A 22,497-nucleotide genomic window follows, 5' to 3' on the forward strand; every position below is an offset into this window, starting at 1 on the left:
ATTACAAGGAACCATATAACAACACAGGTTCTCTTTAGACCTAGTTTCAATGGCTTATTGTTTTCCATTTGCACTTAAAAAAATACATAGCTATCAGTAGATGCCTTGGACTGTACAATATTTAAGTTCCAAAATTACATCTATTTTATGTAATTGTACCCTCAGTTCTTAAGCAACAGAAATTGCCATTTTTATACTGAGCATGAAGTCTTCTTTGTGAAACTGCTGTTGCTTTCAAAATTACAGGCTTTCATTTACTTCCTGGAAGGTCCTGGAACAAACTGTGCAAAAAACGTCATCAGCTTCTTTTCATGTTAGATGTTACGTTGTTGATTTGCCACTAGACATCACCATCCCCTGACATAGTTCAATAGTAGATTACACAACTTTATCTTTCTTTGGGCTTGCAAGAAGATTAAAACCCAACCCCCAGCGCTCTCTGTCTCTAACTGATCTTTTGGTTAAGCTAGAAACTTCTGCTTTGCAATAAGTACAGAATTATTATGAACACACTAACAGAACTATTATTGTAGTACACTTCACCAAGGGGATAGATCTGTGGGCTTTTTGTAGTTCACATATCCTAATGCATTTTATGTCTTTGATGCAATTTGGATATTGACACTGAAATTAGCATGCAGTATACTTTCACAGAAATATTTTCATTAAGACTGTAGAACATTTGTTGGGGTTTTTTTTTAAGGGGACTACTATGTTTGAAAAAAGTCCTTCCAGACAGATTGACAACTGCCTATGCAGAAGTATGAGTTCTTGTGCTTAACAAGTTAGAGATTGTTTTTCCCTGGTTCTCTTGGTGTTTTCTTTGGCAATAGCTGACACATAAAATATGAGAAGCTATAAAATGAGAAGCTAAACAGTATTCTCCCCCTTACCCACTCTACCTTTCACAGAAAAATGACTTTTTAAAAAATTAAACTCTAATTGCAGTTTCTAACAGGATTGTAGTTTGCAATTTCATCCCTCCTTGTTGTTCTTAAAGAGGAAATTACTTCCATATATTCTTATATTTGTAACTGTTCCAGAAGTGTACATCCCATTCTGTTGGTAAGCCAAGACTCTACAATAAAATGTCTTAAAAATAAGTGGATATTATTTCCACTATGATCTGTGTAAGTTATGAACCTAAGTATTGTCAAGAATATTGGTCACTGTGGTCAGTAGTTTTCAGACTGTAAATGTATTAATGTTAGTATTTGTCATACTGGTCATTTATCTGCAGTGAATGCTGGGCTTGTTTGGTATAAATTAATTAGGAACACAGAAGCAGTTAACACAGAATGTATGTGCTTGGGCTTACAACTTCATCAAGCTTGGTATTTTGGGGAATGGCTGTTGTAAATGGATTTTTTTCTTCCCCAGCTAGGGGGGAATATCTCTATTTAATTTTAGGCTACTGATGATGCATTATATTTCTTTAACTCCTGGATACTTAGTGAGAGCTCAGCTTCCCAGTGACTTCCATGAGCGAGGTAACTCAGGTGTAGCAGTCAAATGATTTGTCCGATTAGGCAAAGTAGTTCATTATTGGTTTTCACATTAATTATATTGTATAATATGCTTTTACAGAGTACCACTAAGGTTAATTATGGGAAAACAGTAGAATAGTTACAGAGCATTTGCAAGAGCACTATATATATATCTCAGTAGATAGTATTTTTAAAGAAAGCATGACTGAATTAGTAGTATTTGAAGTCACTTGGATTGCTCAGACCTGCAATAACCAACCAAATTACCATAGGCCTCCAATTAAGAAGTTTCTCAACACAAACAGAGTCTGTGGGAGGGCAAGCAAACACACACACACACACACACGAATTTTAGTGAAATTATTGTGATTTTTGTGCTACTCTGATCTGTAAGCAATTGAGGACTGGGAATAAAAGAAAGAAAAAGGCCCGTGAGAAGCCCGCGGGTGTGCAGTTTCTGCTAGCAACCCTGTTGCAGCCAGGACTTGTTTGCTTTCTTGATAAGAAAACGCTGATTTAGCACAGCGAGCGCCTCTGAGCACACCAACAGCCCCGCAGAGGAGCCCTGCGCGCCTTTACCAGCGCAGCCCCTCAGTGCAGCCCACGGGGCGAGACCCGAGCTGCAACACTGGGACGTTCGGCCGCACCTCCCGTGTCTGCAGACTGCAGAGAAGTTACGTCCCCTCAACGCACTGCTCAGGACCCCAGCTGCTGTGGGCATTCAGCCTGCGCAGCGATCTACACGACAACGCGTAGAGCTCCGAGCAGCGCAGCGCACCCCAACCCAGCCCCGCTGCCAAGAGCGGCCTCCGCCCGGGCGACACCACTCGCCGCTGATCCCGCCCTCCGCACCTCCCTCAGCCACTACCCGGAGGGAGACTGGGTCGGTGCCGCCCCCCAACCCCCCCCCCCGCAGCCACAAGAGCGATTGCGGCTGCGGAGAGACGCTTCTGCTGGCCCACTTGCCGCTTTCTCGCTGCCCTTTTCTGCGGGAGCGGTGCCGAAGCGAACGAAGGGCGGAGGTGGTGTGCGGCGGGCAACGCTGTCCTAGGGAAGCTGCTGGGGGTCTAGAGCGCTTTGGCTGAACTAATGCCAGCGAACGCTCAAAGCGTGGGTGCTGCAAGCTTTCTGAAAGCTGTATGTGCTTAACAGAACGCTTGCAGCAGCTATGAAGCAAATTACAATCTGGTGAAGCTGTTAAAGCACCTGGTCGCTGTGGCCTTTCACGTGGGCGTTTCTGAATTGCTTTAGAGAAAACTCCTGAGCTTGCTTTCCTTAATGAGCTAAGGTAAACCGTGGCTTGTTTTATGGAAAAGTCCCACCTTGCTTGCTTCTTAATGCTTTGAGAATATGTCTTTACCGTTTTGCTTCTCAGATAACATGCTGTATGATAACTGTTACACTAAGTGTGCTGGTCCTGTGGTTGGAGTTACTTGTTTTTAGATTAGTCTTAAACTTTGGGTACTTCATGTGGATAAAAATTTGCAAGGTTGTGGCCTTAAGGGTCATATGCAGAGTAACTGCCCAACAGAAAGTTAAATAACTAAGTATATGAACAGGGTCTAATCATTGTCTTTTGTAGGTTCTTGATGGGGTGTGTAGAAAAAAGAAACTTAACAATTATTTTTTTTAAAGTGCCTGTTCCTCCTCTAAAAGAATTTGTCTCATTGGTAGGGAGTAAATGCATAACAAGCTTGAAAATTGTGATGCAAACTTGTACCTTCTTTTGCTTTGAGGAAGAAGGTACCAGAAGTTGTGTGGGTTTTTTTGGTTTTGGGTTGTTTGTTGTTCCCCCCACTCCCCTCCCCCCCCCCCCTTAACTGCACCAGAAGATAATTAAGATAATTACTTAATATGAAACTCTCTGAGGCCTGGGGAAGTACATGTCTGACAAAGCAAAGGAAGCTGTAGAGTTAGTGCTTAATTACTACTTCATACACTTCAGCTGAAGTGTAAGGTCTTGTGGATTTAGTTTAGGAAGCAGTATAAAAGAATGCTCTTATGTGTATTTTCTTTTTGTATATGTACTGTTTTTTCTTTAAGACAAACTTCCTGTGATTCTAGGTACAAGGTTACTACTCTTACATGCAAGGTCAATAGAAGAGATTATAATGTAATATAAGGTGTCTGGCTAGAAGTATAAAGCCAATAGTAATTTCACTCAGGCTTGGTCAGTGTATCAGAAGGACTAGCTGTAAGGTAAGTACTGATACTTAAAGTGTCATAAAAATTTATTTTGAAACACAAAATCTTTGATGTCTTCTTTAAGCGTTTCCTGAGTAGAAAGATGTTAAGGCATGTATGTTTTGTCCTCTTCTGGGTGTGTGTTTGCGTTTTAAATGTAATGGGTTATCGTGAATATGAATGCTGCTGTTTTCTGCCCTTGCTCTCTCTCTATCTGTTGTGATATCACCACACTTAAATGAACAGAAGTTAACCCAACCTATTTTTGCAGAATTCAGAGGGAAGGAGACTCCTGGTCACTAATGCTGTCCTGTCTACTTTTGCTTTGTAGCTTTTTAAAGAGACCTGGTGTAAACACTTTCTAATAATACATCTTACCCTTCTTTTCATGGAGAGAAGTTCTGGTTATGATAGTTCTTGTACCTTTGGTTTGCCTTGCCCCTCTTCTCATCTTCCTCTCTGAAATTAGTTTTAGATCTCATACTCTGCAGCTAATGAAGTTCAGTTAAACAGCTGCAAGAATATAATTTCCATGCAGAAATCCTCAGTTTGTCTGTGAACATTGTGGTCTTGAGGAATTGGGCTACCAGGGCTTTCTTAGCTCTCTCTATCCAGAATTCAGTTACTGTAAGATCATGAGATGAATCAGGAGAATATGTTTCCATGTATATCAAGTATTAAAAGATTCTCACTAAAATTTGGTAGGGTCAATCTAGGCTTTTAAAGATTCTGTTCCTAAAATTACAGTACTTGCTTATTTCCAATAATTTCTTATTTTTTCCTACTCAAGAGGTAATAATTCCCGAATGAATGGTCAGAACATGTGGAATATATTATCCAAGTGTAGTTGTACTGCATTGGAACTTTACAAAAGCTAGTAGCTATTGTGAGCAAGCCTCTCTTTGCAGTTTATCTTTCCAGGCAGAATTTCTTGAGGTTAAGCCCCAGGTATTAACTTTGGCTTTTAACCATTAATGCTTCAATTATCACAGAGGTGTTCTTGCCTTGTCATGGTCCATCAAGCATGAAGAATGCAAGGTACTCATCTTTACTCATGCTAACTGAAACAGTTGTTACTAGCTCAGTTTTTCAAGAACATCTGAGTATTTTGGCTGCCTTTTACTTAAAATAACCATTTTGCATCTCACTACTCTTAGAACAACTGTCCATGCACGAAGAACCTTTGGGACCCTTGTTCTGATTTTTCTCTATGATTTTTCTGTATATTTCTGGTGGGTTGTGTGTAATGAAAACTCCCAAAAAGGATGCTCTAACAAAAAGCTCTATTTCTGTCTTGAGTTCTGACCTGCTCAGTAAACTTGTAAAATAACTTGGTTGCATGGCTCAAGAAATGTTTGACTGAAACTTCAGGTTACTTTAGAAGTCTGCTGCTCGTATCGGGTGATGTCAGTATGAAATGTAATTTTATAATAGAGTTGCATATGCAGTAAGTATTCATTGACATTATGATTTCTCAGCTTCCTTGGAAATGCCTAACTTTTTTCTAAAGCATTTTGCCAAAGTTAGGCAAGGGTGATGAGAAGATGACTGTTGCTCGGTATTTTTTGGCTTACTATTAATTAGAAGTCTGTATTATAAATGGCTTCAAGTACACAATTCTCTTTCCTTATGTCTCGAGAGTGACATGGTATGTGAAACACTGTTAGAATTACAGGTAATGGTAATATGCACCATGGCATAGCACACCCTTGTAACCTTGACTTGGTCATTTGCTGATGCATGCTACCACATGGTGAGCAGCTGATGTGCAGGCAGGGTAGAGGAAGTTGATTATATATGGTCTCAGGTCTTTGCTTAACACAAGCATTTCAGTGTACTGTGTTTATTGTGGAAAACAAGTCTCTAGACTTCTGCACTGTTGTTCTTCCAGGCTGTTAAAACAATAGTAAATTGAAAACCACTGAAGATGCCTGTTGAAAACTTCTGCAGGAATTAGCTTTTATGTTTAACCTCATTGTTTCAGTCCTGAAGTTGATTATTTCTATGTCTCTTTGCTACAGGAAACCTGAATCATAGTGATTGGAAGGGACCTCGAGAGATCATCGGGTCCAACCCCCCTGCCAAAGCAGCTCCCCAGCTCATATTGCACAGATAGGTGTCCAGACAGGTCTTGAATATCTCCAGAGAAGGAGACTCCACCACCTCCCTGGGCAGCCTGTCCCAGGGCTCCCTCACCCTCACTGTGAAAAAGTTCTTCCCCATGTTGGTGTGGAACTTCCTGTGCTCCAACTTGCAGCCATTACCCCTTGTCCTATACCCACAGACCACTGAAAAGGGGCTGGATAATTCCCCCTGCATCCCATATTTAAGATATTTATAAACATTAATAAGGTCCCCCCTTAGTCATCTTTTCTCTAGGCTGAACAGCCCCAGCTCACTCAGCCTTTCCTCATAATGCTAATTTGTAGGCTCTCATTGGTGAGGTGTATTTAAAAGGGTTATAAATAAGCCACTATGGCCAAATCTTCTTAATACAATTTGTGAGCAAAATATGTCAAGAAGGACAAATACGATTTATAATAGTTTATAGTGAAAACTGAGAGTATTTTCAGATACTATAGATGATAGGCTGTCCCACACCTCAAAACTTAACAGTGATTCTTATTTTGAATCAAGCTTTAGTGGTAATACCGTGTGATTTTAAGGTTTTCATGTAGTTTATGTTTTTCTTATCTAGAAAACACAAACTTGCACAGATCTATAGAGTCATCTCTGTTGGAATGCAAATTAACTGTTTATTGTTTTTTAAATTAAGCCATGTTTCTGGGAGGAGTATAATAACAGTGTGAGGAAGAGTTCTCTATTGTGATATGTATTGATGTGATCAAGAGCAGCCCTGCAGCAAAGGACTTAGGGGTGCTGGTGGATGAGAAGCATGACATGAGCTGACAATGTGTGCTCACAAACTGTATCCTGGGTGGCATCAAAGGACCATGGTCAGCAGGTCAAAGGAGATGATTATGCCCCTCTACTACATTCTTGTGAGACCCCACCTCAAGTACTGTGTCCAGTTCTGGAGTCCCCAACATAAGAAGGACATGGAAGTGTTGAAAAGGGTCCAGAGGAGGGCTGTGAAGATGATCAGAGGGCTGGAGCACCCCTCCTGTGAAGTAAGGTTGAGAGTTGGGGTTGATCAGCCTGGAGAAGAGAAGGCTCTAGGGAGATCTTACAGTGGCCTTCTAGTACCTGAAGGGGGGCTACAAGAAAGCTGGGGAGGGACTTTTCAGAAGGGCATGGAGTGATAGAATGAGGGGGAATGGTTTTAAATTGAAAGGAGGAAGAATTACTTTGGCTATTAGGAAAAAATTCTTCACTATGAGGGTGGTGAGGCCTTGGAACAGGTTGCTAAGAGAGAGGGGTGGTGGATGTCCCCCTCCCTGGAGGTGTTTGAGACTGGGTTGGATGGAGCCTAGAGCAGCCTGGTCTAGTGAGAAGTGTCCCTACCCATGGCAGGGAGGGTTGAACTTGATGATCTTTAAGGTCTCCTCCAACTGTGACCAGTCTGTGATTCTGTGATATTTTTGTTCAGTCTCTCAGGTACTTGAGGCAGGTGGAGAGCTGTGTTTATTTTTACCTTATTCTTTAAAAGGCATTTATTTTTTAGTGGTAAGGTTAAGCATCATTCACATGTCACACTTTGGCTTTCTTGAACTTAATCTCTCTGTAATAAATCCTTTTCATGCCACTAATCCTTACGGTTTTAGTTTGTGGTTGCATTTTATATATGTAGTTAGGAATGGGAATATCAGAAAAAAAGTCATATTTTGTTGCACAGTTTATTGTATGTTCACTTATTACTAACCTTGATTCCTTTACTTCTGTGTCATTTGTTAACATTTTCAAACTAGTTGGTCCTCTAATTCTAAATAACTGTTCTACATTGAAGCATACATGACTTGCTAAGTATCTAAAAATGTAGTCATTCTTGACCTATCACAGGGAAATAACTTTATCATGGCTGCAGAATGCTGACTAGAGAAAAGGGCAAACTGTGTAATCTTATGGAAGAGGTGACTGTCTTATGTAGGTGTGACTTGCTTGCCAGTGACCGACTTTGGGTGGATTTTTTGTTTAGTAAAGCAGATGATCTATTGTACAAATGCTTGGCTGAGTATGGATATTGCTGCTTATCAATCTTCAGCTTGACTATAAAAATACTCTTTCTTGTTCCTTCTCACAGTTGCTTAGTACTGACTTAGTGGATTAACGGCAAATCTTCCTTAGGTGTTGTTTTTAATATTGTTCATGTTTGAACTGCTAATGATAGATATGTGCTCAGTTTTCTAGGCTAACACACTTTTTCCTTCTCTTGGCCAGGCTGTCATATTTGTGAAGACATGACATCCTGTTTTGTGCTCTTGTAACAGGTACTTTTTTAGAGCTAAAGGAGGAATCCTGCTTACATGAGGAAGTTCTGGGCATCTCTTGGATTTCTCCTCTTCTTTCCTGTATATTCAGATTTTCTGTACTTGTTTTTCTTGCTTGTTATTATCAATATGAGGCTTGTTTTGAACATGCTTTAGCTGAAGGATGAGGGTATGTGTGTGTTGCAAAAGGGAGTAGGCAGCCACAGTGAGATCCTAGGGGCAGAAGATAAGTGATTCTAAACTTCTTTTTTTGGATATTCCAAATGGCAATTTTAAATATTAACCTCTACATGGTTGTAAAAAGAATGTTTATGTATTTAACCACAGTAAAATAGTCCAGAGTTCTTCAGTCTGAAATTAAGGAGTAATTTCTTGAAGCTGGACTTCACTAGAGTGTTGACCTGTACTGCTTTGTCTACAATGATGCTTTAGGAGATAGTTTCCTAAAGACACAGAATAACACCAATCATTCTGCAGCTAAGGATTTACAAGAGAGATTCCCATCTTCTCTGGCTTCTTTTGCTGTGTAGGTGGAGAATAGAGGGTGCCGCAATTTTATTTCCAGATTAAGGGAGGAGAGGAACTTCTCAAGGCAATTGAATAAATGTTTGAGGAAGGCTAAATTTTAATATGGAAATTATTCTTCTTCATGGGATTTGGCCCATATTGTGGAATGTGCACAGAGAAGATGGCTTTTCTACAGTTAACCTGTTTGTAAGAGAGCGCTTTAAAGAATTGCTTTTCAGTAGAGGAGTACTTGCACATTTTGGCCTCCTTGATTCTTTTCATCTCTGTTTCTTCTTTATCTTCTGCCAGCTTTTGAGTCAGCTAAGTCTGCCAGAGAATATTTCTTGTTTCGTTTTAAATCCCTACCACATCCTCTGCTACTTAAACTAGAATGCTAACCTACTCGTCTTGTCTCTGCGGTACGCAGCCTTATCTCTTCTGGCAGCAACTTGTTTTGAACATTTCACTAGTACATAGAAAAACTGCTTTAATGCCACTGTTGTACTGAACCTTAGGTTTCAGCTTCCTATAGCTTCCTTAATTTATTAATAAAGTCATGTTGATGTAGTCTTGTGACGGTTCAGAGAAGTATTTGAACTAGAAGGAAAGGCTTATTTTAACTAAAAGTTAAAGATGATACAATAATACTAACCTTGAATATTTGGGTGGAGGTGTTGTGTTTCTGGTCTTGTTTTATTTTTTAACTAGTTCCTGAAGTGTAACTGTTCAACCTCCTCTCCCTTTGATTTTCTTCTATTTATTAGTGCAAAGGTTCCAAACAGCTCTTATGTTTAAGTACAAATGCATCATTGCCCTGGATATTGTGGATTTTCAGCTCTGAATGTGTAAGAGTTTCAGAGAAGTTAATAGTGATGGCTCTTAGTGTGTGTGTGAGACTAATGATGGGCCTTGTCTTCACTTGACTCTTTAGGTATCAGGGTTGAGTCTGAAATGGCTCTTTGTATGTCTTATCTTCATGTCCACACATGCTGTCAGTTGTGGAACCCAAAATAAATCTATAATGATGCACAGTAACCTGCTGCTTCTTATCACTTAGTTGTAAAATGGGCATGGCTCTTCTAGAAGGCAGACATGCTTGGCTGATAGGTTCCACTAGAGTTGATAATCCACTGCTTGTGCTTAAGCATTGAAAGGAAGGTTAACTCTGTTATCCTGTCCTTTTGGACATGCAAAGGCTTTTTCTTGTTGGTGAAGGTGCTATGCAAACAAGGATACAACTGTAAACCCTGCATGCTGCTGAGTAACAAAACGGTTGTCACAGCTTTTTTGAAAATGTTATTGTGGCAGAGCAAAACATATGATGAATGCTGAGAGGGGTGCTCCTGTAGCTCTTTTAGACCCTCTGGTCCTACTACCCCACAAGTCTTTCATAAATACCGTTCCCTTTACAAGAGTGTGACAGTCAGTTACATTGTCTGACTAATTGTCCGGAGGTCCAGTAACCAAAATTAAGAGTTCAAAGGAAAATTCTTCTGCTTGTCTAAATCACTGTATGTTTGTTGTAGACAAATATATACCAAGTTCTCATTCTTTTGCATGTACAAAATCTATTTCTGGCACTTGCCCACTTTAGTTTTTCTGCAGAAAGAAGAACTTGTTACCTGGGAGTTATTTGTCATATGTGAAGAGATAGACATGAGTTGTGGAAACAATAAGCAGTCTATAATGATGCACAAGTTGGAGTGGTGATTAAGAGTGGTCTTGATGCTAGCTCTGTAGTTTCCCAGTATTGTGGAGATTTATACATCAATGAAACATGTTTTAAGATCCATCTCTTCTGTGCAGATGTTTAAGGGACTTGGTTTTTTGAGCGAGAAATGGGAGAAGCATAAGCAAAAGAAATTTTAAAAAATGATGTCAAAATGCATTGAGAGAAATAATCCACCCAGTGGAAGGAGGGATCCATCTACTGTCTGTACTCTGGATGGGCTGAAACGTGGTATTTGTGAACGCTTTTGCAAGGTTTGGCAGTTATCACAAGTACATGCTATGACCAGCTTCCGCAGCTGGGAGCGGTGCCTCCTCATGCACGCTTTTATTTTTAACATGTTGTTAAATTACAGTGTTCAACTGAGTCTTCTGAAGCTGAGTGGTGACCTGTAATGTAAAGGTTTATTGTGTTTAAGTGCCTGTAATTCTTACTTTTTACAGATGGAGCTGCCTGGCCTTGCTCTTGTTTGGATGCTGAGTAGTTTCTGCGCACCTGCGGATGGATATCCAAATGGAAAAGTCAGAGAAGCCTGCACTAGCATGATACCCTGTCATGGGAGCTCTCCACAGCCGTCACCTGAGCACACCATTACAGTGAATGGAACCACATTTAAACCAGGGGACAGCATAGAAGGTATTGTGTCAGGAATAGCTGAAGGGGTTAATTGATTGTTTCTTGGGTTGTAGTGTGTCTTTTCTCAGCTAAGTATACTAGGTCTGCGTAAGCAGTTGGCTCTTCTTCAGGTGAGCCATTTAGCAGTCATTCAGTACTTGTAAAATGAGCTTCTGTCACTGTTAAAATATTGTAACTTCCTTTTATTTTTCTTCAGTTCAACTGTCTGGGCCTGATTTTGAAGGATTTTTCATACAAGCCCGTGATGCAGAACACCTGGATAGTCCTGCTGTTGGTTCTTTCATGTTAGTTGACCGCAGACTCTCTCAGCTTCTTACATGTGGTCGTACCAAGGTACAGTCTAGTGTCTTAAAATGGGACATGAGGCACTGAGGTGTTTGTACTAGACCTTGTCTGTAGTAGGACAGAGCTAACCTATGTAACCTTCTTTGAGTTCAGTAAGTCTCTAAGGAAATTGGTCCGACTTGCAGTTTAGAGGCACTGGCTCACTGCAACTGTCAGAATAGTCTTATGAGCCAAACTACTTTGATAGAAGAAGCTGATGATAGAAGGAAGATGCAGCATTCATAACATCATTTCTGCCTGTGCACAGTGACTGTGGTTTATTCCTTGTTATTGTACTTAATATTAAAAGAGAAGGGTGTGCTTTATTTGCTTTTAAACTCACTAAGGACCCATGAAATGTCTTACACCAAGGGAAGATTAGGACAGTTCTTGCGGTGAACAAACACTGGAACAGGCTCTTATCTTTAGTGTTGCTCTGTCAGTTAGTGTTAATGGAGTCTTCTTAGTAACAGGTTAGATCAGTCTTCATTATCCATTTTAGATTGATTCTGCTTCATGTGCTAGAGGTCAGAAATCTGACTAGGGTTTCAGCAACCTGCTTGATTCATGAACATGTACAGTGTCCTCTGAGCTTGTGTGGACAAAGTTCTCAATCTGCCTAAATATGTATTTTTTTGGTCTCTACTTCTACCACCTGCCCCTCCAGTGGCATCCAATTAATGCATTCATCAGCCCTATAAAGCCATGGGGATGCCCAGGTTGTGCACTCTGTGCTCTTCAGACTTAGTGCAGAGCCATGCCTTATCTGTTTATCTTGTGCAAATTAACTGTCTGACCTCAAGGCCACTTCTGTTTTTTTTTTTTTTCTTCTGGAATACTAGTTCTGTCTGTACAGTCATTGAATGCTTTTACTGTCAAAAATACTGAGTGTTATCTTGCTATCAGAAAAATTGGGACATTATCACACCACTACTACAAAAATACTGCAGGGATCTCTGTCTCATAACTGGGGTCTTCTAGATTGAAAGACCTTTAGTCATTCCTTTCAGCCTTAAAATTTGTTACCATGTGTAAGTTTCAGTGGTGAACTTCACACGAGTTCATGGTGACTGACTAGGGTTGCACTGGTTCTGTGTAGTGTAAGAGTGCAATGTCTATTTAGGATTTAGCTGCAGCCTATGATGACTGTGTTAGCTGTAATCTCCTTAGTGCATGCCCACTGTGTGATGCTTTATTTGTATGTGCTTTCAGAATTCAGCGGTCAGTCACACAAGTAAAGCAAAGAAGAAATTAATAAAAGTTTATTGGATTGCTCCTGGAGACGCACCGAAACATGTGCAATTTCTGTAAGTAAATCTGTTGTTAGTTCTAGTTTATCAAAATGCAGTGAAGGGAAACCTGTGCCATTGTCTCTGTTAAATATTGTCCAGCAACTGAAAAGTATCCTTGGACTAATGCCCTGAAAAGGCAATGCTTCCTGCTTGCTGTAGAGTGTACGTTAATGCAGATACTTCTTTAGGAAGAGCTGGGATAGAATTTATTTTGGTTTATTTGCAGGGAGAGTAGAAAGGAGTTGGGAGACCGGTTTCTTTAGTGTGTTTACTTAATTGCTCACTTCTCATAACTGTAACATAATGTTAAGTACCTTTTTCTGTGCATATCAAACAATGGTATGTTTACTCTCCTGTTATACTTGTAGTTTTTTGGGAGCTAAGGGTAAAAGCTATGCAACTCTTTCCTGAGGTTATAATGCCCACAGGCATGAATGCTTCTTCTATCCAGTAGAGCATGTAGTGGTATGTTTTAAAATTACTTTTCCACTGAGGATTCAGGTATTTTTCTACTTTAATCCCTACAATTAAAGTCTGTACTCTGGATTAAGATGGAGATTTTACAAAGACGTAGTACAAACGATAGAAGCTTTTCCTTTTTGTTTTAAGTAACATTCATCTTTTGATGTGTACAGTAATGGCTCTGTATGTGTTGTGTTTAAGAGCCACAGTTGTGAAGAAATACAAGATCTGGGAGAAGGTTCTTGGTCCCGTTGTTTCTCAGCGTAATACAGCATCTCCAACAACACCCTTACATACAACACCAGGAGCTATATCAACTTCACACATAGTTTCCTACTTGTCAAAGCCAGTAAGTAATTATAACATAAATAATTCTATCTTGAATCCTTGTAATCAATGAAATTTAATGAAATCACATTAATATGGGAAGGGAGAGATGATGGATGAGTAACTTCAGTATCTGAGATTAATAACAGCTATCCTCTTATGTTAGTTGAGTTGTCTGAACTTGCGTGGGTTAAATCTTGTCATGCCATGGATTGGTCAGAAGGTTGATAGAACACTTAATACTTTCTAATCATTACCTGGGAAAAGACTTGCTCTGGTCTTGACTGATAACTTCCTATTTATTAGCTGCAGGCTCAGAAACTTCCGTCTGTGAGTTCATCTGTGTTACTGACTTCCACTACTGGTTCTGGAACTGATTGAGCAAGCATTGCTATTTGATCCAGAATAGGTGTAACTTTTAATCCATGTATTTTTCTCATTGTGTATTAGTGGAGTTCCTACTTCACAGGGAAATGAATAGCTGATCTGTTCTTCCCTCCTTCATCCTACAGCTGATAGTACCTCTTGAAAAATTAAACCAAAGGATTTTTCTTTAAAGTTTATAGTTTTCTTTTTGAAGTTATTCTATTATAATGCCTTTTAAAGTGAAAATTCAAGTTGGGTAAAAGTACAGATTGGAAGTCCAGAGTAATTGTGGGGATGGGTTAAGAGAGAGGTATGTAGAAATAGATGGTGTTCTTTGCCATTCCTTGAATGCTTTCTTGAATGAAATGAGGGAAGACCTCATCGCTCTTTACAGCTACCTAAAAGGTGGTTGTTGTGAGGTGGGGATTGGTTTCTTCTCTGTGGTAGCTAGTGACGGGAAAAGGGGAAATGCTTTGAAATTGTGTCAGGGGAAGTTTAGGTGGAATACTAGGAAAAATTTCTTTACTGAAAGGGTTATTAGATATTGGAACAAGCTTCCTGTCACTGGAGGTCTTTAAATGAAGAGTAGATGTTGTTCTTGGTGACATGGTCAAATGTTGGACCTAGTAGGACTGGATAGGTGGTTGGACTTGATGATCTTGAAGGTCTTTTCCAACTGAAACCATTCTAAGATCCTATAAAGGGAGGAAGAAGAGGGCCACTCTCATTGCTTATGATCTGTTTGTTTGCTTAATTGTCTAGTTTAATGCATCAGGGTGTGGAAGGACGAAGTTCTGCGTTCGCAACCCTTCCAACTGTGATCCTGGAAATGCTTCCTGTTTTTTTCTATCCTTCCAACAAGAGAAGAGCTCAGTATTTATTGAAATGAGTGGTCCGAGTGAAGGATACTTAGCATTTGCGTTGTCCTATGACCAGTGGATGGTGAGTGTTCTGTGCTGCTGCTACTTAGTTTGAATGGTACTCAAGCAAAACAAGTATATGGAAAACTGAAATGCTCCTAGATGTGTCACACAGTGATTTCTCTCCTAATGTACTGATGTGCACGTTACCTTTTTATAGGTGGATATTCAGTTTTAGCTACTGACTAATTGCAGTAGAATCTCCCTGTGGATATCTGTATTAGCAGAATCCAGCCTGTCTGATAGCAGAGTAGCTGACTGGAATTCCTGGTTAGATGAATCTTTGTTACCTACCCAAAACCCTGACACCTGTCAGAAGCTGAGCTGCTATGCTTTCTGAAAACCATTTGCATTTTATCATTTTATCATTGTCTGTGTAGGGATGACTCCAGGCTTAAAAAGTGTTTAGAGAGCTTATTTTCTAATCGGTGTTAAAGTGAAAGGACAATGCAGTTGACAAATAAATCATCCATAAACAGGCAGTAGCTCCTTTGCAAAACATTTAATACTTGCATCTTTAGTGCAAGACCACTTGGTTCTTAACAATACCGTTATTACAGCTGTAAGGGAAAGCAACTACTTCTTAAAGAGGGTTTATGACTAATATCAACATCCACCTCTGGCTTATCTAAGTTAGTAAATTCTAAATAATTTCAGAAACTTTTGGTATTATGGTGGTTATCCTGGGAGGAGGGAAGTGTAAATCATGATGTGCCTTACTATGTGTCATCTGTTTGACTTAATGTGGTTCCTCTGTAATTCTGAAGTGTATGACAGCTGTCAAGCTATTATTTCCCAGCTAGAGAAATCTGTCTTGTGTCTTGTTGCATATATTAAATCAAAGAGCTTTTGGAGATTTCCAGTAGTGTTTTTTATTGGGCTGTAAACAGTTGCTTCTTTTAAACTCTCCAGGGTGATGATGATGCGTATCTGTGCATTGATGAGGACCACAGTGTTCATGTAAGCACTACCTATCTGATAGGACGAAGTTATCCTGTTTTGGATTCAGAGGTACGTTTGAAAACAACTAGGATAATTCCACAAATGTAGGTTTCTTGAAGTAATGAATGGTATGCTGCTGCTTTGTGCTTTTATTTTCAATCCATAATTCTTTAAGGTGAGACTGGTTGGGCTCTTACTTCCTGGTAAATGTTACTTTCGAAAGTCTAAATTGAATTTTAAAAATTTAAGGTAGTTTGAGCTTACTCTGTCCCTTTGCTAGGGCTGCATTGCAATTGATAGAGCTTGCATTAAAGGTCGGAAGGAGAGATTGTTGTTGAGAGCTGGAAAAACTGTTGGTAATAAGTGCAAACCCTATGTGGCTGTATTGACTTCCTGACATGCCTCCTAAGTTCCTACGCAAGACTTTCAAACCTGTGCACCCCGATCACTGCTGTTGTTTCTTAGCACACCAGCGAGACGCTTGTCTTTTGTGGGGTTACTTTTAAGTCAATCACTTTGCCAGACTGAAAAGACTGGGTGTTGAATGTCTCCTGCTTGGCAGCATGCCCTTGAAGATGTGTCGTGGAGGATCGCGGATGGTGTTATTCAGTGTTCTTTCAGAAGACGTGTTCGTCTTCCTGACTACAAAGGAAGATTTAATCTGGATGCCAGTTACTACATCTTTCTGGCCTATGGGGAGGCTAGTGAAGGTAAAATTGCCTTGCATATGGTTGCTTTGCTTTGAACAGCTCTAAATGAGTAAGGAGCCCTTATATAAGACATGGATTAACTAAGAATTTGTATCTGAGATAGGGTTTACAAGCCTGAGGCACTTAGTCCAGTCATCTTTGCCTCTTTGCATTGTGGGTTTACTTTTGGAAGTTTTAGGAAGTTTACTTATAAATATGTTGTATGCTCACTTGACGCTGGAAACAGCTTCTTGAGACCTGGTCACATCTTAAAGTGCAGACTAGCAGCAAAGGGAAATATTTTTATGCCTCAGGGTAGTAGAGAAATCTATTTTTTTGCAGTGGGGGGAGAGTTGGTTCTCGTACAATAAGTATGCAAGACATCTTAGATGAAATCTTACTGTATTGTGTGTCAGCAGTTTTTATGATTATGCTCAGTGGCCACAGCAGGTTTTGGATTTGTAAATAAGGAATGGGCATACTTACAAGTGCAGTGGTGTTATCAGCCATAAATAAACCACTTTATGTCACTGCTTAGGTGGACTAATATACAAACACAGTCGTCAGCCTCTGATTACCAATGGAATGTACAATGTCATGGGCCTTCCTCAAGATATTGGAGGTTCCCGGTCCCCAATACTGATCAAAGCTCATGGTAAGCTACCGTTTCTAGTTTTGTCTTCCAGTTCTAGACTTGCTGAGACTGGCACTTTGTTTTGCAAAAGACTAGTTTTCCTCACTAATCCAGACTAGGTATTTTCTTCTTGTCCTTCTGGCACTTGTGGGGGGTGTGTGTGTATATAACACACGTACACTGTCCTTGTTCTAGCAAGATCTGAGACTGTGAAGACAGAGTAAAGTTATTAATGATTTTTAATTTCAAGAACAGCTTTATAAGATTCTCTTTGCCTGGGAAAATGAGCCTATGTTTGCCTTTTCTCCTAAATTCGACTTGTTTCTGGTTATCTCTTTCTCTCTGGTTTAATTTTAGTTACATTATTGGTTTAATTCTGTTTGAAGTGAGAAACCCATCAACTGGCAGTCCAGAGCTAATAAATTTAAGGAGACATTTTTCTCTTGCAGTATTGGGCTTTGGGGCAGGCCTGTGAGAGAGCTATCATTCATTTTTTTGTCAAATAAGTTTTAAGAGTTGTCACCTTTCACTGTATGACAGTGATATTCTATCATCTCTCACCAGTATGCATTGACTGTACTGGTGCATATGAAAAGTGGAGTAGCTGGAGCTACTCATGCTGTGTGGGCATAGCATGACTGTCTTGTATCTGGATGTTTCAGCCCTCTAGCAAGATAAATGCTATGAAGTTGTAGTTTGAACCAGGTGGTTAAAAACCTATCACTGGTAAATTCTGAACCATATGAGTACAGACCAAACTATTACACAGTCTTTGAGATTGTATTTGTATGTAGCTAGATTACTCATGTTTACCTTCTGCTTGTTTTTTTTTTTCCCATTTCCAGGAGCGCTGATGTTTGTTGCTTGGATTACCACAGTTAGTATTGGTGTTATTGTTGCACGATTCTTCAAACCTGTCTGGTCACATTCATTCCTGTTTGGAAAGGAAATGTGGTTTCAGGTGGGCAAAATCTCCCTGTGTGTCCAGCTGTGTATTCTAGGATTGTAAGGAGAATTGTAAACCTGCTAGATCCAAGAAAGAGGAGATTAAACTTGATATGACTTTTACCTTTCTTTAATCCTATAAAGTGAAACAATTACAAATTGGAAGTTCACCTGTTTTACTAGTTAAAACAAAGTCTACAGAGGATGCCAAGATCTTTAACTGTAGATCTGTCAAATGTATTTTAATGGAGTATGAAGAAAGCAGTAGATTTTCTAAAAGCAAACTTAACTTTTCTAGGTGCATCGTATACTGATGTTGACCACAGTCACGCTTACAAGCGTTTCTTTTTTGCTGCCTTTTATATACCGAGGAGGCTGGAGCCATGTAAGTGTGTGGGTTTGTTTTGTTGAACTCAAATGTAAGGGTTGGACCAAATGAATGAGAAGGTGGTCTACTAACATGCTACAGCTATTGCTGAGGAAATTGCTGTGAATCTCTCCAGAAATAGGCTGAATTCAAACTCCTGCAGCACAGAAGTTGCCTCTAATTACAATTGAAAAATTTCAGTACCTACGTCTTTCTCCCAAATAAAGTCATCACAGTTTCTTTATGTACTAAATCAGCATTCTTGTTTCCTTAGAAAACTTGAATTTGGGAGGCAAGTGAGGATGGGACAGCGAACTTAAGCTGGTCAAGGTGCTGTGAATAAGCGTTGTTACAAATTTAGACTGCAGTAACTGTATCCAGTGATAAAACCTAGACTGGAACATTAGATTGTATACCTGTTGCTGTCCCCTGCTTTCTGCTCTTCAGATAGTAGAATTTCTCAGTACAGCAAAAAAGTGAGAGAAACCCTGAGCAGGATTACCAGTGTCTTATGCTGCCAAGGAGAAATATCACTGTCCAGCTGCAGGGCAGCTCACTGTTCTGCTGCTTCTGTTGGTCTGAACAGTACTGTTCCACCCTTGTAACTTACTAATACAAGTATGAATAACAATATCAACTTCTCTGTTGTTTTCTTCTATATCTTTATGTAAACATGATAATAAAGAAAAATGTCCTGTGTTTAGCAAGCAGGTTTTCATCCCTATCTCGGCTGTACCGTGATGGCTCTGACAATCTTTCAACCTCTTATGGCAGGTTTCAGACCATCTCGTCATGCACCAAGGTACTCACAACTAATTATGTTACTGCCACAGGAATTAAATGTGCCCACTTCTGTAAAAAAATCTTTTTACATTGAAAAGCTGTCTTTAAAATGGGTAACAATGTTCTTTGACTTTTTTCCTGCAAAAAATGTTCTTAAAAAAATGCTTTTCATTGTTTTATAGGAGGCAGTTGTTTAACTGGTTTCACTGGAGTACTGGTACAACAGCTAGAATACTAGCTGGTGAGTAGAGGTAACAGTTGTAACACCCTTTTAACTCATTTGAAGGAACTTTGTTCGTTGTCTGGGCTATTGCTGGTCTAAAACTTCTATGGACCTCCATCCAGTTCAGGCATCTCAGAAGATTCGTTTTCTTGCTGGCCATCTGTGAGTTTTAAATGGCCTTTGGGTATAACTTTAGGGACCAAAAGTGACTATGTAAACCAAAAGAGATTACAGGCAAATCTGAAAGATCTCTGTGATGAGGACCTAGTCTGAATCATTTCTTTTTGGCTTGGAAGACTGGAGGATAGACTTTTTACCTTGCAGTAATATAGTTTGATGTTATTTCATGGGAGAGGGGAAGCTCACAACCAGAAGCTGGGTTTCATTCTGTCAATAATGGCAAGTTTCCACAGGTAGCTTAAGTGCAAACGTTGTGGTGACTTTGGTCTTGTTGCCAGTGTTTGTGTGACTGGGGTGTGATAGTTTTCATCCTACTCAGTGCACCATCTCGCCCTTCTTCTTTCCCCTATTTAGCCTCGTTCTCTAAGTAGCTGTAGGCAGTTCATGGGGAATCTGTTACCAGAGGTATTGAGAGGGTTTGTTTTAATTACCCTGACAAAGCTCTTGTAGTGTCATTTTTTTCTCTTCTTTTTTAAACTGACTAGTGGTGACTATGTTCTTGGGAATGGATCTACCAGCACTTGACCTACCAGACCCGTGGGACACCTACACAATGATTGGATTTGTAGGTTGGCATGTCGGTACTGAAGTTCTTCTGGAAGTACACAGCTACTGCCTCGTGCGTAAAGGTACAAACCCAGCAAAACTCCTGCTGAGTCCCTGCTTGCTGTAACAGTGGATTGAATTTCAGGAGGTATTCTTTTGGCCTCTAACTTGGAAGATGAAAGGGAATAACTCTTGATTAATGTTGTCATAGTCTTATTCAAACTAACATGGGAGTAAATGTGTTTTCAAGACCAAAGCATTGTAGAAGAACTGGTACTGTGCCATTTTAAATAGTAGCCTCTTAACTCTCAAACTGTGGTTTGAGCAAGTATTTTCCCAGAACCTGTTGCTGTCTGCAGTGAAGCTGATCCCAAGTGGGTAGGTAAAGTCCAGGTGAACTCATGCAGCTGCTTATGCCTTTTACTGTGACAAATTGCTGCTGTGAATGGCTGTTACTGCATGAGCAAAATGATCAGAGACTTGAGCACAAACGCTTGTGAATAAAGGTGAAATCCTGATTCCAGTATGTCTAGTGAAGAGACTGGTAGGAACTGCATTGGAAATTCTGTGCTTCACTGGCTGGTGTCACAGAAAGGAGATGACTATGTGCATACAGATGACCTGTATCTAAGGCAGAGATGAGACATCTGCAGAAGTGAAGAAGCATGGTTAGTTAAGAGGGTGTGTAAGCTGGTATGTGGAGGAGGAGTGGCTACAGCGATGCTAAGAGGGATTTGAGGGTCTTGGTTGACAAGGTAAATGTGAGCCAGCAGTGTTCCCAGGCAGCCAGGAGGGCCCAGCCGTACCCTGGGGTGCATCAAGCATGGCATTGCCAGCCAGTCCAGGGAGGTAACTGTCCTGCTCTACACTGTGCTGGTGCGGCCTCACCGTGAGTACTGTGTGTGCAGTTTTGGGTGCCACTGTGCGAGAGGGACATAAAAATATTAGAGAACCTCCAGAGGAGGGCAATGAGGATGCTGAAGGGTCTGGAGGGGAGAACAAGGAGATGCTGAAGTCCCTGGGTTTGTTCAGCCTGGAGAAGAGGAGGCTGAGGGGAGGCCTCATCACGGTGTATGGCTTCCTGATTTGGGGGAGCAAAGGGGCAAGTGCCAATCTCCTCTCTCTGGTGACCAGTGATAGAATGTGAGGGAACTGTACGAAGCCAAGACAGGGGAGGTTTAGGCTGGATGTTAGGAAGAAGCTCTTTACTGAGATGGTGGTTGGGCACTGGAACAGGCTCCCCAGGGAAGTGGTCACAGCACTGAGCCTGACTGAGTTCATGAAGCATCTGGACGATGCCCTCAGTCCCATGCTCTGACTTGGCTGGCCCTGTGTGGAGCCAGGACTTGGGTTTGATCCTTATTGGTCCCTTCCAATACTGGATATTCTATGACTTCTATGATGCTATGTGGATTGAAATTTAGCTGCAGTAATAGCTTCCTAGAAACAGAGAAATGAACATGAAATCATGAAAGATGAAAGTTCTCATGTTGGCTAATGGAAATACAGTTATCTTGAAAAAGAAAAGGTTTTAGATCAAATGAATGTTTTATTCAGATCAAAACTAAATGTTTTGATAATTCAGTGTGGCAAAAGAGACAAAATGTTCTGCTACTTTTTGTGGGTCAGCTCCAGAATAATTTTTCACTTGTGCTGTGAGCATGATACTACGGGTTGTGAAATGTCAAATGAGACTTCCAAGTGCTTTTCAAATTTGATGCTGCATAAGACTTGAGTTACTTAGAAGCACAATCAGGACTTCTGCAATATATGAATGAAAAAAACCCCACACCCTTCCTCTTAAGAGCAGACTTATCTGTTTTTTCCTTCCTACTAACAGTTGAAGTGATAGAGGATGACAGAGTACAGATACTGCAGTCACTCACATCTGCAGAAGCAGAGGTAAGTCGCAATTCTGTCAATAACTGCTATGAGATGGGCTGATTCTTTGTTTAAACCAGGACAAGCTCTGACATTACTATGGCTTTTCTTCTTTTGCAGGGTCGTCTGTTTAAACAGATTGTGTTAACCATCTATGTCTGTGGCAATATAGCATTCCTCATTGCCTTCCTGGCAGCAATCAACCAAATATGAGATAAGTCATCGAGGATTTTGTAATAGAATATTGCACAGTTAAAAAAAACCCTGTAAGGAATGCTTTCTAGTACAATTTTCCCTCAACACCTTCCTGAAGATGTAACTGAAGGACAGTAGCGTGTATGTTACACTTGCTGTTCAGGAGAACTTGAATTCAAATCTACAGAAGGACAGTGAGGCCTGCAAAAGCTGTCTTCTGGTGGGACTTCTAACATGGAACTTGGCCTGAGTAAGGAATGAAGGCTCTATTTTTTTAACTGCAGTAATTAACTTGATTGAAGGTCACAGGTTAAGAAGACAGAGAAGATGTGCTGTGAATGTTGTTTTGATAGTTGGTTTCCTAAACCTTTTATGACTACTATTGGGAGAACTGGAGAGACTGATCCAGAATGCTATCTGTTCATTTTACTGTGTTCTAATGGCACATGATATGACAATGAAATGGCTCATGAAAGTTTTGTGCATTAAA

The 22,497-nt window shown here is 40.2% G+C and overlaps 1 protein-coding gene across 1 annotated transcript; it reads left to right on the forward strand.

The window, feature by feature from the left end:
- The first annotated feature begins 2,706 nt into the window (after positions 1-2,706).
- Positions 2,707-22,497, forward strand: FRRS1 (ferric chelate reductase 1). The gene is made up of 16 exons (XM_084266253.1): positions 2,707-2,775; positions 10,739-10,931; positions 11,128-11,264; positions 12,468-12,562; positions 13,211-13,358; positions 14,465-14,644; positions 15,535-15,633; positions 16,127-16,274; positions 16,792-16,908; positions 17,733-17,848; positions 18,131-18,217; positions 18,904-19,001; positions 19,165-19,223; positions 19,871-20,014; positions 21,772-21,833; positions 21,933-22,497. The coding sequence occupies exons 2-16, from the start codon at positions 10,739-10,741 to the stop codon at positions 22,023-22,025; spliced, it is 1,776 nt and encodes a 591-aa protein (XP_084122379.1). The 5' UTR covers positions 2,707-2,775; the 3' UTR covers positions 22,026-22,497.

This window comes from Gallinula chloropus (genome assembly GCF_964237585.1).
Source record: "Gallinula chloropus genome assembly, chromosome: 6".
Lineage (NCBI taxonomy): Eukaryota > Metazoa > Chordata > Aves > Gruiformes > Rallidae > Gallinula > Gallinula chloropus.

Coding starts and splice junctions, on each gene's coding strand:
- FRRS1 (XM_084266253.1), top strand. CDS start 10,739: ATGGAGCTGCCTGGCCTTGCTCTTGTTTGGATGCTGAGTAGTTTCTGC. Junction 11,265..12,467: donor TTACATGTGGTCGTACCAAG/GTACAGTCTAGT, acceptor ATGTGCTTTCAG/AATTCAGCGGTCAGTCACAC. Junction 19,224..19,870: donor AACAGCTAGAATACTAGCTG/GTGAGTAGAGGT, acceptor TAAACTGACTAG/TGGTGACTATGTTCTTGGGA.